Source organism: Pan paniscus, chromosome 5 (assembly GCF_029289425.2).
Source record: "Pan paniscus chromosome 5, NHGRI_mPanPan1-v2.0_pri, whole genome shotgun sequence".
Taxonomy (NCBI): Eukaryota; Metazoa; Chordata; class Mammalia; order Primates; family Hominidae; genus Pan; species Pan paniscus.
Genome location: NC_073254.2, coordinates 147,107,364 through 147,126,568, shown reverse-complemented (window position 1 = coordinate 147,126,568; position 19,205 = coordinate 147,107,364). Strand labels below are relative to the sequence as shown.

Genomic DNA, 19,205 nt, shown 5'->3' with positions numbered 1-19,205 from the left:
AATTTGGAGAACTAGCCAAGAATTGCATTTGAACTGGCATGTGATAAGATTTGTAATTGCCCCCACCTTTTTTTAAGCCATTAAAGCACCAGTAGTCAGTTTTTACTATTTTTCAATTTAAATGAACTCATTTCCCTTATATCCTGTGCACATTAAAAAAACTAATCTGTATAGAGATAACTTAGAATAATATTTTGCAGTTCAAATTACATACAGTTCATACTAACTCCTCTCTTGATTCTTTTTCCTTTAGCCTTTTCTCTAGTATACAGTATCAGAATCTTTGCATCAGATAGCATCAGACCGGCTGTTGCAAACACTACTAAGATCTATCATTTAGGCACAGTTACTTAAACTTTGTTTAATCTCTAGTGGAAAAGATTTCTATAAACATTTACACCAGAACAGTTTGTCAGAATGAATCCTGCAAAATTACTGGCATACTCCCAGGATCGGGGGCTGGTGTTGGGGGAGAGGGGAGATTCCTGGTTATACAATTTTAAGCAACCCTAGAATTTCAGGGGTTTTCCTGCTAGAATATGAAGGGTTTGTATTAACAAAAAGATATTTCAGTGTCCAGAGCAATTCAAGTAAAGTGTTTGAACAGCCACTTTAGTTTATTGCTCTTGTAAAAATGACTCTCCATTTGCTTCAGGTTTAAAGTAAAGGGATTATTTAGGTTTCAGAGACCCAGTAAATAAATTGTCTATGAGGAAAGAAATTTGTACAAGAAGTGTGTGAAGAGACACCAAACTTACTCAGTGCAATGGTTCTCAAGGTGCTTAATACATAGGAATGACTTGATCCTCCATGAGTTGCTAAGTAGTCAGCATGAAAGAGCTAGTGGGGGGAAAACTGACATCTGCCAAGATAAATGCAGCACTGTTTTATAAATTAACTCGGCTGTCTGTGTCTTTATTTTTTCTTTGGAAGATTATAAAATTAAGACTGTTCAACTCATCTTAGTAGTGGTTTAGAATTTGTGGAGTGGATGAGGAAGTGAGTTTGAGCTAGGAAGGGTGACGAAAATATCCTGCACTGGAAAATCTTGGCATTTTTCATTTGAATGTGTTCTTATCTGATGACCTAGAGCACTTCAGCCCAACAGCTTGTGAATTAAATAGTTTGGGTAAAAACTATTACATGAAGGTTTCTTGGATCGCAGGCTCTCCTTACAGCACATACTCAGTTCAGAGGCAAACAGTTTAAAATGAATTCCTGGAATGTCAATGGGATGTCCACATGGATACTGAAGATGATAGTTATAGCATGAAATTGTTTGGAGGTTCTCTTGCTGCAACTCTCCCTTATTCTGTTAGAAACTAAACTTTGGGGTATGGTCACATAATGCCCACAGGTTTAAAAACACAGGCTGGATATGATAGCAAATGTTATTGATTGTACTAGGACCAAGTATGCATCTATGTGATACTGCAAGCCTAATTGGCCTCCAAGGAAATCCCACAGATCTATGTTAAAAGCTTGGATCTACATTAAGCTCTGGATAGAACTGGAAAGTTGGCTGGATGTCTTAGAAATGTGCTATATGAAAGAAAGACTGTCCTTTTAAAATTATATTCGGTCTTTGTGGAGGGGACTGAGAGTTACCATCTTGAGGATGGCATGAAATGAGAGTGTGTGAATTAAAGTCAGAGGGGCTAAGGATACCATGTTTGGACCTTGTTCCTTGTTACCAAACAAGCAACGAGGGTCCTTTTGGTTTCCAGATAAAAAAAAAAACTCATCATAAATTGAAAAACAAAACTAAATTCTATAAGAAACAAATATGTAGCTTCTCAGTATGTCCTCAGTTTGTGGCCAAGCAGCATTTGTCCATACCGTTTGTATTTTATGGCAGAAACTACATGACCAGTGGTATAAGTAAACACAGCAAAAAATTTTGCTAAGTTTTTCCAAAATTAGGATTCTTCTATTCTTTGGTTATCTTATTGTCAATTTAAGATGAAAGAAAATTAAATACATTGTTCCACAATATTGGCCATAGTGACAATCAGGTCATGATAACTATTAGATGTGTGCAGTGCACAAGGACAGGGTTTATTTGTCTGCCAGATGATACCTGGAGATTTCCAGTTGCCAGAAAAAGCTGGCCAGAAAAAGAGTTTGACTTCCTGTTTGTAGATTTAAAATAAGCAATATCACTCATCCACATATTTAAACCGAGAACTGGTAGTCTAAGCTCAAAAGAGTGCTGAAATATACTGAAGTCATTCTGAACCATAAAGGAATTTGAAACTTACCACTGTAAGGACAGTGTCTTTGTTCAATTAAAGATCCGTTACATAAAGTGATGGAGTATCTTTTCTGGGTATCCAAGCCAATGGTTTCAAAGGCAAATTTTTACTTTGGGTATTGAGCAAGAATACTTTTGTGCTACTTGAGTATTTTCCTAGGGAAAGGTTTAACAATCTTTTAATTTCTCAAATATTGAAAGCTTAAAATTATAGCACCACTTACTTGTTGATAATTTCTACTTAGATACTTACAACACCATGTTTCTAAAGTGAATTATTTTCAGTACGAGAAATCATAAGTTTGTTCTAGCTCCAGATATTTTAGAATTGCTTGTCTGATATAATGTACTACCATTTTCTTGCTGCCAAATGTTACTTCAATAATATGATATTTAAGTTGACCTAAGGATGTTTACAAGAATTCCTTCCCTTCCATTTCCATGCTAGTCAGACACCTTCTTTTATGAACTTAGACTAGATTCTTTGAGTTCTTTATCTACTCAGGAAGGGAGGAGGAGAACTTGTAGTGATGAATTGGGAGTTCTCTATGTGGGCATGTACATTCACACAGGCAAACAAGGTGGTTTATGAGGATAGTGACATAAACTGCACATACTGATGACGTATTTCCATCTCTTGCACGCTTATGGTAAATAACCTATTGGGAAAAAAATTAGTGAAAAAGCATTGTTTTCTGGTATATTTCCTACTCTCTGGAACTCATGATTGCTCTCCATCCTTAGGGACAATTAACTAGGTCTGACGTTGGAGCAATGGCTAAAGCTCGCTGTGATGACCTTCCTCCCAAGGAGCCTGGCTTTCTTCAGTCTAATTACTTTTGGCAACTGTGGTTATTGGGATTTGGCCTAGTGACTCATTGGAACCCATATTATCCCAAAGAGCCCCCTTAACTAGCAGGATTAAGTCTGTCAGGAAGCCCAGACTTCCACCCCACTTTTACATGGAACTTTCCCCAGTTTATGGCAAGATTTGAAAATCCTTCATGGACTAAAAAAGACTCATAAACACGATTTAATGGAGATAACTACCCAAAGAAGAGCACATTAGGAGTGAAGTAGAAATGATAAGTTCATGAATAAATGACCTACTGCAAAACAGAACCCATTAAGGTAGAGTTAAAACTGTGCTATTTATAGTCGTTTTAGTGATCACCAGTAGTCAATCTAAAGTGAGTCAGGAACTGTAGAAACTATAAAAGAAAAGGACATTTATTTCTCGTTAGGTATTTCCTAACCATTAAGTTTTCCCTAAAAACAAGGAGGACTCTAGGGCACATTACCAGTCATCTGGTAAGACATAAAAACAGTTGTTTATTATTAAGTAGCTTTGAAAAAAAGTTTGAGTATGGCTGATACCCATCTTCTAAAACTGTCCTATTTATACTCCCTCCACACAATATAGCTCAGCAGCAAAGACACTCCCCCATGGTTTGTACCTCTCCTAGTAGCTGTGTTCTTATTCTATGAAGCCAGCATCTGTTACATTCACTAGTGTGTCCTATTGTGTGCATTTTGCTCTGTTCTTTTGACTGAGATAATTCTCTATCAGACAGTCTTGTCTGTACCAATCAGTGCTACAAGTTTAATAATACTCTTGTTCAACAATACAGATCAATAGAGTATTGATCAACAGTATCAGAATACTTTATATTTTACACTACTATTTGTTCAAATGACATCTATCTCATTTGTAATCACACTCCACATACGTCTATTTTGTCCGTCTAGCCTTCCCAAAACTGGCATGGTTTTCAGTGGTTGCTTAGCTGCAATAGTCATTATTGAATTAAGGCTCTTACAATATTTCTCAGTCTTGGCTGCACATTAGAATCACCAGAACTACTTTAAACAATGTAGATATTCAGGTACCATCCACAAAGATTGTGTTATTTGTTCAAGGGTGGAGAAGATAGTTTTATTTGTTCAAGGGTGGAGTCTGGGCATTAGTATCTTTTTAAAGATCCCCAGGAAATTCTAATGTGACCTCAGGGCGGAAAATCATTGTACCAAGACCCATAAAGCAAGAATTCAGAGTGGAGGTTACTGTTAATGCTCATGGTAAAAGTAATATAAATAACAGACTTTATGAAGTGCCATAAAGATAACTTTTTCTGGATAACAATAGCCAGTAAAATATCTATTGTGGTTGTAAATTACATAGAAGGATTCTGATTTTTAACTGCAAAATTACAGACTTTTCCAACATTTTCATGCCTACGTTAATCTTTTCTTGGTTACGCGCACCATAGATGGAAATAACAATCACAGAGTCTTTCATATAAACTGTGCAATCCTATTGCTTTTAATGAAAAAATCAGCAAACTTTTATGTTTAAAACTCATCAATAAGACAGGTTTAAGGAAAGAGGACAAAGGGTAAGGAAAAGAAAGCGATGTAGAGGAGGGTACTTGAATACCAGAAGCAACCTTTATAGTAAATGTTTGAAAAAAGACTTATGGTTTGTTAAATGAGGATAAAGAAAGAAGGAGGAAAGAAGAGAGAGTAAGAGAAAGAAAGAGTGGGTGGAATTTAGAAAATGCACCATGATTGCCTCAAGTACCAACCCTAATGTTAAGGTGGAGTGAAGAATCAAAGAAGGACCTTGGCTTTGGAGTCTAGCCTAGACTGGAATCTGAGGTCCACCTCAATTCCTTGAGTGATCAATGAAAGTGGGACTATTGGCACATTCCTTACAGGTGGGTATGAAGATCAAATGAGATAATTTTTGCAAAAGCATCAAGCAAAGGGTCTGGCACTTACTGGTGATTATAACATGGGAGCTATTGAGTAATAACTATTATCATAATACTCACTTTAGTAAGTATACATGCATATTTAGATAAGATGTACATAAATATAACAGTGGCTCTGAGAGCTAAAAAGCTGTTGTTTGCCATGTAGCACTTACACATACTTTGGCATATTATTTCTTGTTGGCAAAATGTGATTGATATTTGCTTTGCATATATGACAGCCTTTGTTGAGATGACAGTGTTCTTACCTTTGAAGTCTCTTTGTAGAACAGGGGAACAAAAAACAATGAGAAAGGACTGCTCTTTTTCTTACCAACTTATTGAGCATATGTTAAGAAAACAGTGTTCTAAAATAAGCAGCTCACAAATTCTGTTATTTTATATTGTGTGGTAGTGGTTTGTATTATGTGGTTATAAAATGGGGGCTGCTTTACCACTTACTCTCAGGAATGTGCTTTGTATTGGGGTATAATTATAAATATGCTTACCAGCTAGTTTTCTAAGGACAATTTTTGGGAGTGAATGTAGCACATTGCGTTACTGCGTGTTCATTTTAGAAAGGTGTTTTAAGGTAACTAGATCTAATACCATGCCCATGCCAAGTGCAAAGAAGAGAACTAGGAGAATAAACTGCTTCTGATACAGAAGCCCTAAAAATAGGAGGAAAAAGGGGGAGAGCTTAGGGGACTGACTGTTACTGAGGCTAGACAGTTACTCAGTGGGGATGTTGTAGAAGTGATCCCACACTGTGTAGATGGACTGGATTCTTTCAAGTTTTATCCCTTCCAGAGATTCTCTTATATTAAGAGAGCATACTTTGTAGAGAAATCTACTTAAAAGTAGAACGCTACAGTGATGAACAGATACTGCACCCAAATTGAATGGTTCAAAATTTTATTTTTATACCTTATGTAAACTTGCCTTTCATTATCATAGTTTTTCAGGTCTCCTTATGATCTGTGGCAAAGTTCCACAGGTAAGAAGACTTCTAAGTGCAATTTTCAGCTGCAAGATTTGGCAACAACAACTACAGCTTATGATACCAGTGACCATCCTCTTATGTAACACAGAGAGTATTATAAAAACCATAAAAAACCACAGTTGAAAATGATATATTAAACTACTTAAAATAGACAAGGTACCTTAATGTAATTAATGTTATTTTGACATTACCAAGAAGAGTGAGTCTCAATGTCATCACAGCACACAGTTTTTACACCCCCGTATCAGTAGGAGAGCACACACTTTTGATAATAATAAACATCATTTTTATGTGAGTGACTCTGAAGTACTTGTGTTCAGCCCTAATACTCTAATCCCAGGTGTTTTGAGTTTTGAGTTCCTAAACGTCCTACTGGCTCCTCAAAAGAGAAACAGATTTCCAACAAGACCTGCTTCTCCTATTTTTCTTTTTGTTGATCGTCATCATTTTTCCATTCACCCAGACCTGAGTCCTTATACTCCAAAGTTTATTGCCAAATATGGGCCTCCATCTCTTTCCCTTTCATATACAATTAATTGCCAAGAACTACTGATTTGATTAAAAGAAATTATCTGCTGTATATACTCTTTTGTGCAGTCATTCACTGTTGTAGCCTAGGGCCTTATTTTCTTAAACCTGGACTATTGTAAATCATCTCTTCCTCATAATTACAGGCCACCTCTGAAAGCCTGCCATGCTAGGGAAGCTCTGAAGTGACCCTTGAGTCAGTATTCTGATCCAGCTCCCTAACCCTGAGCCTAAGGACAAGATGGGGTAGACTGAGTATGCTGATTGTTGCTGTGACTATGGTTTTCAGACAATAAAAAATGTGAATTATGAGGTATATCATAATTAATTCATTATCCACATTGATCACTTACTCGTTAACCTTTATGTGATGAATTTACTTATAATCAATGAATGTTTATGTTTGTTTGTACTCAATCTTTATCTGTTAAATTTAGTTGAATAAGACAAGTTATTATTTAACTCCCTAGTTGTGACTTATATTCTCATACCAAAAGATTAAATGTTGAGGAGACCGTAGGGATCACTAGATCTAAGTTTTTGATCAACCTCCTCATTTTGCAGATGAAAAACTTTAGCTTGGTATAGTAAAAGGACTTTCTTGGGTTATTCAGGCATTAGCAGCAATGCTGGATCTGGAACCCAGGTCTTTAACTTCTGAGTCTACCTTCTCCCAACATACACTAAGGAGCCTTCTTTCTCAGGTCTCAGATTCTACCACAAACTTATGATACTTGCAATTAATTAAATTCTAAAGGTCAGATGAAACATTAATAAGGCGGTGTTTTGAAGAGTAGATTAGATGTTTGCATAAAACATAAGGACAGTTAAAAGCCATTAAATATTTATTTAATTGGACAATCATATTCTTTAGTACCAATGAATTTTCTCTAAAAAAGTTCAAGAAAAATTTTAGCTACAGCAGATAGCACCTAGGTCCCTTGCCAAGTGACAAATAAAGCAGAAATGCTCTTATCAGATAAGAGGCACCTGCAACCCTGTTTTTTAAAAATAAAATTTAAAAATTATTCAAACAGTTCAAATGTGAAAAGAATTCAGGTATTTTGCTTAAAAGATCCATGTTATTGAAACTTTAGAGCAGGAAATGGGATTCTTAGCAATCGATGACATTTAGATATTTAGCATTCTCAGCACCCCCACAGTCTTTGAGAATGGAACACCCCATTCTTTTCAGTATTGTTGGATGACTACTTTAATCAGAATGCCAGTAATATTCCTGAATGGAAAGATCTGATGGGCAGAATTGAAGAAACAGAAAAGATGGCTAGCATCTTTTACATATGTATATGCTGTACTTCATGTGTTTAGTTATGGTTGCAAAGCATTTCAAATTTACTAGGTTGTCAGATATTAAATTTTAAGATATTCAATCATGTGAAACCCTGAGAAAAATCTCTAATTAAGAAAGCAATCTACATTTGCCCTTAAAATCAAAGGCCAAGCAAAAAAAAACTGTGCAATTTATGATGCAACATTTTTTCAAATTATTATTTTCAAAAAAAAAATGCCAGCACAGAATGCACTGTTAGAAGAAATAGTCCTAACCAAGTCAAACACATAATTTCAACACACTGTCTTGCATGATCCTTACCGTGCTCTTAAAACTGAATGATGTTTTCCTAATGGTAACCAAAGTTTTTTCTTACATTTCATGAAACACAATATCCACTCTGATGGCATTTCAAGAATTCACTACTTGGAAAATAATTTTTTTCAGGTGGGGATGGGATATGTGAATGAATAGTGAAGTAGGAAGAGAGAGATCAAGATATGTCCAAAATGAAACATTGGGATGGAGACAAAGGGGAAAAGACAATTTGGCAAATCAGTATATCTAGAATAGTTTTATTTTTTCATAGCTCATTCTTATAGTTGCAGAGGTGTATTTTGGTCTTAACTCTACATAGGGCTCTGACAACTCTACATAGTACTCTGCCAACATTGCATAGGATTCAAAAGAATTATTACAACTAAAAAAAGATTAACCACTGAACTAGAAAATATTTTAGACATTTAGTAGCAATCTGGAGATCTCTGTCCAGATTCAAATAATCTAAAATAATCAGATGTCTAATAAATTCATTTTGTAGCAATGCAGCAAGGGTTTCCCCATAATAACTGGAAAATAAAATTTTACTACACGTTGTAATTTCCATTCATTGCTTTCTGGGGACCTAATTTGTACAATATTAAATGCCAGGGAATTATTTAATGGAGAAATGACTTAGTAAAGCTTATCTATTTGCAAGTTCAAATACTCTTCATATTTCATGTTTAAAGGAATATTGAAATAACAACATTAAATCAGTTTCATACTCATTCTTACATTCTCATTACTTGAGTAACTTGGGGCTAAAAAGAAGGTATTTTAAAATTACCATTTCTAACGTTCTTGTTAAAATCCTTCTATTAAAGTAATAAACAGAATTAAAATAGTGTCACCATGGGATATTTTGAGAAACAACCCTGATAATGTAATGATGATTAAATTTGAGTTCACAAAGATGTTTTTTGTTGCATTTAGATGTTGCCACTACCGCATATGAATCTGCATTTGTCTTGATTTATACAGCTATTACACGACGTATCAAAGAATACACTTTCTTCAGCAAATTCTATTCGTGTCTGTATCTTTAAAACACTGTTACTCTCAAAAATAAGGCAGACTGGTGAGAAACGTAGACAAGTGTGAAAAATACATTGTAGTCAATATCCAAACCAAACTTTCATTTGAAATTAATATTACAAAATGTATAGTAGAATTTGCGATTTTTCTATTTTATCAGTTAACTTGTTATTTTCCAGGATTCACAACATAATCACAAAGGGTGTGTCATAATTTCAAAGACTGAAACAATGTCATGAGCAATGACCAGTACATTCCAATAGTCTGTTTTTATTTTATTACCATGAAAATTATTTCCTTTGTATTCTTTCTCTCTTTCTTCAGACGTCTTTATGAAAGACTTGCGAAGTTTTATAGATTGTGCAATGAGTGCTTTTAAATTATTATGCATATAATGGCTTTTCAAAACTTGCATTTATCTAGAGTCTGAACAATTAAAACCCAGCTACTAGATGGCATCAAATAAAAAGGATGCTAAATGCCATCTGATGTTTCTAACAATAACCTTCTGGCATAGAATAATCCTATAGTATCTCCTAGATAATCAAATGATATATTCCGTTTAGAAAACTTTACTATTAGGTATTTAATTCTTTGACATTGATCACCATTATATAAAATGAGTTCAAAAATTTCCAGTCAAGGAGAACAGTTTATTCTCTAAACCTATTGAATAAATGATGGCCTTGAGACCATCTAATTTATTACTTAATAAACCTGATATCTTCTCTATGACCAGAATATAGAATAAAGGTGTACATAACTGTGAGATTCATGGCAGGAGACAAGTTCCACTTGCTAGATATATGGCATTATGTAGGTTACTGAGCCTCTAGTTCTCAGGCCTTTTCTTTGTAAGATGGGAAGATAAGTACCTGCTTCTTCACTTCAGTGGCTATTTCAGGGCCCAAGCAACTAATCCACGTGAAAATGTGAGGCCCCACTAAGATACTGTGGCTATCATTATGGCAAAAAAAAAAAAGTGCTTCTTAATGTTATTAGCACACAATCTGGAATTCAAAGGTTGAGTCATTTTAAAGAGCTGTATACCAATTCAAATAGATAAAAATTTACTGTGTATTTATTCACCCATAACTAAATAGACATTTTAAAGTACAAGAGTCTTGTCTTAAAACATTGTTTCTTTTATGAGAAGAAACACTAGTTTGTAATAACTAGGATCACTAGTTTATATCAAAGTAGAGACAAATGGGATTACAGTTGTTTTAGGGAAACAGGAGAATACTGATATGGCTTTATTTGCTATTTCTGAGGATAATGCATGGTTCTTTGGACATGACAATATTTAACACTTCAAATGAATGTTCTTGTTTACAAAAAAGTTTCCTACTAAAACAATCAAGAGAGACCATTAAATTTTTTGTAAAACAGTTTTTAACACCTAATTTTCTACCTGTCATATCTTTATTGATGATTTTAAGCTTAGGAAATTGAAACTATATAACTACAGGCCAGAAGATTCCTTAAATATTCACTTAATTGTCTCTTGAAGAAACAATTAGGATAGCCAGCCTCTTTTGAAAACACGTTTGACCTCGTTTTCATTTTAAAAACTTTTCCTAGTCCTTACTTGAGAAACAGGAACTGTGAATTGAATCTTTTTATTCGTTTTTTTCCCCCAGAGATTTCAAAACAAACGGTATATCTGAGTTTGTGCACATGCAGTTTGACCTTGAGTTTCTGGGCATTTAAAGAGGACCTCTCTACCCTCCACTCCTTCCTCCTTAAGTCATGCTGCACCTGCCAAGGGTCTAGTCTGTCTCCTCCGAGGACGCAAGGGGTCGCCCCTCTACCAGGATTGCACCAGCAAACCAAGCCGCAAACGCAGACTCAAGTGCGAAGGAGCAAGAGCATCGCTGTGGGTGCTGTCTCCCAGTCCCACTCCCACAGAAAAATTGGAATTGCAACCCAGTTCCACCATTCCCTCTTTCATCCCCTCAACACAAACAGAGGTCTCCTTTGACTTGGCCTTGAGATGATTAAGGCAGGTAGAAAAGCAGTTTGCCTTTTGACTCCTCTCGGCCCAACCTAGAGGTGCATCATCCCACAGCTCCCTGAGGCAGCGCCCGGGGAAAGCTTCCTGCGCCGTGGTCCTCGCTGGGGGACGTGGGCACAAAAGGACTACAAGCTTGCTTTCCTGTGTCTTCCTTCAGAATCAGGGGCCCCAAAACTGCAAAGCGAGACGCCTGTGACACTCAGTACCCTGTCCCTCCTTGACAAGTGTGTGGCTCCCAGCCCGGGGGTCCTCGGTGGGGGTAAAGGAGAGAGCGTGCTCTGGGACGCCCAATGGGCACGGGCTGGAAGAGGGATGGAAAGCAGAGTGGGTTGCGCTCCAGCCCGGGCTCCCTATGCCCACTGACCCTGAGACTCAATTCCCCAGGCCAGACCCTGGGAGGAGAGGAGGCGGGGACCGCCAGGCGCGTGGACACCGCTGAACCCCAGGCCTCCCCTTCCGCGTCCGGGCCGGAATGAAAGAGTGGGTGGGGAGTTACCAGAGTACACACCATTCGGAGGCCAAGAATAATAAATCGGATGCCCTGACATATTTAGTTTGGGCTCTCCTGCCCTCTGCTAGGCGATCCTAAAGGCGGTGAGGCCCGGCCAGGGCCCCTGTCGCTCTGGCCCTGCCACCTTTTTTAAAGGCAATTTTCAGGTGAATCAAACCTTGTCTGGCCGAGGCCAGCAATACAAAGGGAGCTTTCAGGGGACCCTCATGCCCAGGGGCAGGGCAGGGACAAACAGCGGCCGAGAAGCGATTACTAAATTTCCATCTCACACAAGCCGGTGTTGTGTCCTCCGCGCTGCCCCGACGTCTGCCCCGAAAGGCTTCCCGGGCGGGACGCTGGGAGAGGGATCCCCTTGGGAAACCAGGTGGGGCCGCTGGGCCTGGGCTGCACGCCGCGGAGGTGCGAGAGCCCAGAGCAGCAGCATCGCTTCCTGCCCCTCGCGAGCTCCAGGAGAGGTTTCCTCCTCCCTCTCTCCACCAGCGCCCCCAACCATAGAGCCAGAGTCGCCCCTGCTCTGAGATCTGCGAAAGGACTCCCCATGGGAACACAGACACTAGAGCAGCGAGGGCGCCAGGCTACCCTGGAGCGAGGAGAGGTGACACCTTCGCATCTGTCCCTTCATCTTGGGAAGATTCTACCTTTCAGACAGACCAACCCAGGTTGAGGCTGCCGTGGTGGTGTCCGCTTAATTCCAGCTAGGACACCGTCTTAAGAAGCCATCACAATCCAACCCTCCAAATAACAGCATTAAGGGCAGCGAGGAGGCGAATCTTTAGGGAGACCCCACTCTCTGTACGTGTGTGTCTCAGGGGACACACTTGAAAGGGCCAGAGATGGTACAGACGCTCACATGTGACAAGAGAGAACCTGGAAACTCCGCACCTCCGGCTCCCCACAGCTGGGGTTTTGCTGTCTTCAACCCTCGGGCGGGGGACGTCCGGCAGCTCTGCAAACGCGCAGACACGCGAACCCCATCGCCTCGCGCGCCCTTTGGCTCCGCTGGTGCGTGTCGGGGATGCGGCCGCGCAGGCGCTCGCTCCCTGGCTTCCTGGCCGGGTAGCGGGCGTTCGGCTACCGGAGTCCAGCCTAAGGGCCCAGCCGAGGTCTCCCCGCGCGAGGCGGTTGCGCTAGGTGAGCGGGTACCGCGGCCGCGCCTCCCTTGGCATTTACTCAGCGGTCAGGGGCATCCTGCGTCTGGGCGTCCCAAGTGCCTTCGGCTGGGTGCCCCTGTCCGATCCTCAAAAGGAAAGCACAAATCCCGGGTGCGAGTCTAACCCAGGACCGAACTTTCCCGCGAACCTGAAGTTACCATGGGGCGGGAGCCACCTTAGCGCCGCGTCCGCCCGCCCCTCGCACCGGCTAGGATGCTGCGGAAGGCAGGGGCGCCGAGAGGCAAGGGTGAAAGACGCCGTCCATACCCCCAAAGCCCGAACCTGCATCTCCTGTGCGAGGCGCAGGGCGGGAGGACCGCTGCAGTTGGGAGCCGGCTCCGGACAGGCAAAGCGACCCGACAGGTGAACGCGGCGGGAGGGAGCAAACGCGTAAAAAACCCTGCACTTACTTCTTCGCTGGCGCCTTCCCCGGGAGGCGTTTTGGCTGCCGATGTATTCCATAAAGTTCAAAATGATAAAAAGCCAAGAAATCAGTCGCAAGTGCATAGTAACCCAGTAATGCTTCCCTTCCTTTCTCCTCTTTCTTTTGATTGTTAATTATATTTAATGTTTTTAAAATATATGTAGGTGTTAGGCGTATATAGACAGTGCCCGAGCAGCGGGACTTCTCCTCTCACATCCGATAGGCGTGCTGTGATGGCAAGCGAAGTGGGGCGGGTGGACAGGGAAACCAACTATTGTACTTTCAAATTATCCAAGCACTGAACTGCGGCGGCTTCGCTGGGGTGGCTGGCATCGCCGCGAACCGGGGTTCCAGGAGCCGCCGGGGCGGCCGCAGGTAGCATGTTGTGCGGCAACTGCCGCAGGCGGGATCCGGGCGGGCGAGCGGCGGCGGCGGCGGCGGCAGCGGCGGCCCCTTGGGCTCAGAAGCTGCGGCGGCTGCGGCTGCAGCGGCGGGGGCCCCGGGAGCGCAGGGGAGCGGGCGCCGTCGGCACAGCGGCCATGGCCAAGGGGCGGCGGAGAGACCCCGAGCTGCTTCTGGCGTGCGCGAGCAGGAGACGCTCCAGTGTTGGGCTGGGCTCCCGGGAGCACCACATAGGGGAGGAGGAGGAGGAGGGCAGGGAGGGGGGAGGGAGAGGAGGGCAGGGAGGGGGAGAGGAGGGGGGATGGCTGTGGGGGGCGGGGGGAGCTCGGGGGCGGGGAAGGAAACTGCTGGAGCAACAACCCTGAGCGACCTCAATAACTTTCAATTTCAAGAGGGAAAGAGGGAGCTGGAAAAGTACAGGCGTTGCGCTTTGGCAGAGGGACGGGAAGAGGCGCCTAAGGGGTCCCGAGTCTACAGCGCAGCATCTCTGGACACTGCAGTGACGGCGGGAGAATTCCAGCCAGAAGAATGGGGAAAGCAGTGCGTGCGAAGAGCCCCTCCAGAAGGGCAGCTCTGGCGGGGAGACTTGGGCGCACTGGGGCTGGCAGGCAGTGTTGAGGCCGAAGACCCCCCCACCCATCCCAGTTCGGCTCCTCTCCGCGGCCTCAAGCTAGGCGCACCCGGCTGTTGGTGGCCGTGCGCCCCTGCGCCCTTGTGCCCCCGCGCCCCCACCCCATCCCCAGAGCCGGCGCGCAACTACCCTCTCCCCCTTGGCAGATCGCTGGAGAGTTTCTGGCTGCTGACTTGTTACCGGCTTTCCTGACCTTCTCCTCTGTTGCCTTTCTCCCTTTTTCTTTTTCTTTCTTTCTTTCTCTCTCTCTCTCTTTCTTTCTTCCTTCCTCTTTCTTTTTCTTTCTTTCTTTCCTTCCTTCCTTCCTTCCTTCCTTCCTTCCTTCCTTCCTTCCTTCCTTCCTTCCTTCTTCTTTCTTTCTTTCTTTCCTTTCTTTCTTTCTTTTCGGCTGCAGTTGGTCGCCAGGCGGGTGGTGGGGAGGAAACTCTGTGGGTGCTGCCGGTCAGCTACTCTGAGGTTTACCTGCTCCGAGCGGGGAGGACCCAGAAGTGTGTGCGCTCAGGACCTTCCCGTTGGAAATGCAGCTGTGCTACGGCTTTCTTCCAAACCAAGGCTTTTCTGTGGCTTTGGAAGATTCCTTTCCCGCTCAGGCAATTCCCTCTATAGTCAGCTCGCCCCCCTTGGAGTTTTCTCTCCCACCCTCGGTCTCCCAGTGTTCTTGAGAGGATCTGTTGTACATTTTAATCTCGCATCTGGAAGACTGGGAATAAGATTTGGAAAGATTTTCCCAATCTTGGGGAAGGAAGGGGAAGGTCCACTACTTTCTTATCTTCCCAGCCCAAGTGGAGGCCCAAGACAGCAGAGAGTAAGATGCTCTGGCCCACCCAGGGATGGGAGAACAGAGGGCCAGCACCCCTGAGTGGGGCACACCCTGGCTGTCGTTAGTAAATGGTGAGCTTTCCACGTCTTTTCTCCGGTAGCACCAGCCGATGAACTTTTCAGTAATTACTGAAGAAGTATTTAGTCGAAAGTCACAAGCCTCAAGTGATTTTAACATAAGCCTGCCCTATGTATTATATTTAACAGAATATCTGAAGGACTACACTAGCACTACAGGTTAACACAGCAGCAAACTTCTGGGAGGTCACTTTGAAAGAGTCCCTGATTCATAGGTGCTTTGCTAATTTTTGTGCTCAAATAATTCAGTGTAAGTCAATTGCTAAAGCCTTGCAGAGTAGCAAGTGACACTTGCACTTCTATCTGCTTCCTCCATTTGTAATCCCTATTACTGGATTGCCTTCAATTTATGTAAATTAGGTAAATTTACATGAATTAGAGCATTTTGTAAGTTTGCAATGCTGTGAATTGTATGTCTCTGGAGTCCTTTAGTGGTATATTTGTTATACATCCCAAAAGTAGGATAGAGGCGATAAAGTGGCCTAGATGCAAAAGGAAGGGAACTTGAAATATGCATTATTTTCAAGATGCTAAAAATTAGAATCTGAGAGATGGCCTTTTGATGTTAATTCTTTAATTAACTATCATTTATTATTTTGCATGCTCGTGTTGGAATTTCGAAAGTAGGCATAGTTTCCTTTAGGTTTGATATTATGAGGAAGATGACACCTCAACAGGATTATGATTTTTGCCTTCTTTTTAAGAGCTCCCATTTACAACATCCCTCTTTCAGTGGTAGAACTTTTTCTGTACATTGTATGCACACGTGTGTGCACACCCCCACACACAGACTTTCCATCCTTTATCTGTTGCAAAATGTCTACTTATAAATGACTGAGTTTATCACTTTGAACCAGCGAAGTTACAGATAACAAGACAATTCCAATAATGATTATCCAAAAAAGAAGCCACTCTATTTTACTGTGCCTGTCCCCATCTGCTTTGCTTTCCTTCTTGCTAATACCTCAAATCCTGAATATCTGCACCATAAAACATGGGGGATTTAAGACTATGGGAGGCTCCCTTTGAAAAGGACTCCAGAGACAGCCTTTCTAATCCGGGATACTTGAGCCGGATGGGATGAGATTGCAAAAGGGATGTGAAAAAGCAATTTGATGAACAACTTCAGGGAAATAAACATGAAGAAAGACATTTACTTTTCACTGTGCATTGTGCAGACACATGTTAGTTTGGATGAGAACAGGAATGGCAGTGTAAGTAAATAAACAAACCAAATGAGAAGCTACAGTTCTTGAGCCATCCCAGAAAAGAAGTGCTAGATGCAGTGGGAAGGAAAAGCTTGTCAAGGAATAAGCTCTGCTCAGAGGAAACATAAGGAAAACATTAAATAAACGAGGAGAGTATTCTTTCTCTCTTGATGCTGTGCTTTAGAATAACTTTTTCCTGATCCATATTACCGTCATATTAAATGTGTGTTTACTTGCCTGGCTGAGTTTTACGTTCCCTCAACTGTCTTAGAAGCTTATGAAAAGCATGCCATGGCATATTTTCTAAAACATAGTACCTTTTTTTTTTTTTCTTCAAACAAGAAAACAACACTCACAGTAGCCTGTGGCTGCCAGTGGATTTCAGAGCTCAAGCCTAAAGAAAGTTAAAAACCATAGGCTCAGCATAGAGGTCAACATTTGCTTATTTTTCTCCAAAACACATTAGTTCCAGGGAGTTTTGGATAACCAGGAGACTGGGAGACTTGGGCCAGGAGAATAGAATAGCTTTGAACAAAGATAGGAGGCTAAGCATATCCCGACTAGATACTGCAACTTCTCATCTCTCCTTCCACTTATTCCAACCAGGCAGTGACAACAGTAACAAGTTATTTTTATCCATTGCAGCAGTGGCACTCTAAGGAAAGAAAATGATTGTCATATTGTTGAATCCATACTGCAAATATGTGAAAAGGGGTGTGCTCCAGAAAGAGAGAGCAAGCCCAATAGTTTGGAAAGGGATATAACTAGTAGTGATGAGAGATGTTTGGCAAAGTTGGGGCTGACATCAGTCATTATACCACAGAGCGAATATGCAGATTCTGAAAGTGCACAGCTCTCCAGTTACTCAGATCTGGATGCATCTGAGTCAGTAAGTCAAACAGGGTACTGCTGGCGGGATGTGTGTAACTGATGCAGCTAGAAGTCATCCCTGAAATACAGAGTGGGTAGCAGCATTTAAACACCATTGAAATTAGTAGATGATGGAAAACTATTTTTAGAGAGAGAAAGAAAGGAGACAGAATTGTAGCAATTTAAAAAGTGATTATATGGTTATATAGCATTAAGAAAATGAGAAAATCAAGACCCATGATGGATTACTTTCTGTCAACAAGAAAGAATGTTCTTCCTCCCAGATGAAGTTATGGGACATTTATGTAATTGTGGCAAGCACCATCTGGTATGCCTAAGTTTAAAACTTATTTCACAAATCAATTGATTGCTGGGCTCACTTAAAATGTGAATATCCAATAGTACTCAATATAAAGAATTTAACAGCTCAGAAAATTTTGCATGATCATGGAGCTTTAGTACAAAGAGACTGTATGTTGTAGTAAGAGGGCACTAAATTGTGAATCTGGGGATCAAGGTGAGTCCTTGTTTTATACTTATATTGTTGTGTGTCAGGTTTCTTCATCTGAAAAATGAGGAAATTGAACTAAACCATTTCCAAAGTCCCTTTCAGCTCTGACAATAATGTAACTATTTCTAAGAAAGAAAGACAGACTTGTAATTGCAAATGTCAGAGCTATTTCTAGTTGTGTGACATCACAGCTTTTACTTACAGAATTGTGTTTAATTGAATAGGTCCAGATTTAGAAATCTGCTTTCAAACTTGTTGATTTTCTGGAAATGCCTAACCCATTACAAGAATCCTAGATGACTCTGGCCCAGCAAAGATAAATCCAGGACAAGTTCAATCTGTCTAGATGTCTGCAGACTTTGGGACAACAAGAAAGAACAAATTATAAACTCGAGATTCTAGGCAGAGTCCTACAGAGAGCAGGAAAAAGGACTTCTGCATCTCATAAAGAGAGCACTCATTTAGACCTGTTTGTAGGAATCACAGATGAGGGAGGAATGTGGATCTCACTAAGAGCCATTCTTTTTATCTTTGTGTTATTACTTTCTTTTTTGGAATAAAAAGTTGGAAATAAAAGTCACATTTTATTTTTCCTATTCTTATCTTTGGATGAGGATTTATATCCATGTACCCTTCATCCCAGGAACCTCTTCTGAAGTTCAACAGTGAAGGTTGAGTGGTTGTGGTCACAGATTTAGGTTGAAGGGTTACTATCAAAGACATGAAAGTATAAGATGTAGGCTGGGCACGGTAGCTCACGCCTGTAATTCCAGCACTTTGGGAGGCTGCGGTGGGCAGATCACGAGGTTAGGAGATTGAGACCATCCTGGCTAACACGGTGAAACCCCATCCCTACTAAAAATACAAAAAATTAGCCGGGTGTGGTGGCATGTGCCTGTAGTCCCAGCTACTTGGGAGGCTGAGGCAGGAGAATCGCTTGAACCCGGGAGGTGGAGGTTGCAGTGACCCAAGATTGCGCCACTGCACTCCAGCCTGGGCAACAGAGCGAGACTCTTTCTCAAAAAAAAAAAAAAAGTATAAGATGTAGAGTGCTAGATGAGGGATAATACCAATGAGTAATTTTTGCAGCTTCTTTTACATGTATTATCTCAAAACATTGTCTCATAGATGAGACAACCGAATCCAGAAAGATAAAGTCACTTGCTTAAGCTTATAAGATTCTGGCTGTTTTGTATTACCCCAAAATCTATTTTCTCTGTCCTCTCTGTCCCCCAAGAAGTTGACTTCCATAAACTAAATAACCAGAGCTCCTTTCCTCTGCTTTCCAGTTGAGTTCAGGCCTAGCCAGGGGTACCTGTGGGTGATCAGATCATGGGAAGGAAAAGTGATGCCACTCCTTCCCTGCTTTGGCATCATTTGCCACATCCTTCAGGGGAC

General features: G+C 41.4%; 1 protein-coding gene across 1 annotated transcript in view; it reads right to left on the bottom strand.

Moving 5' to 3' along the window:
- Nucleotides 1–13,969, bottom strand: part of RSPO3 (R-spondin 3) — a 79,051-nt gene extending 65,082 nt beyond the window's left edge. Inside the window, exon 1 of the mRNA XM_034962818.4 lies at nucleotides 13,275–13,969. Coding sequence (XP_034818709.3) covers nucleotides 13,275–13,371 — 97 coding nt within the window. The 5' untranslated portion in view covers nucleotides 13,372–13,969. The remainder of the gene's footprint in view (nucleotides 1–13,274) is intronic.
- Between the last annotated feature and the right edge of the window lie 5,236 nt (nucleotides 13,970–19,205).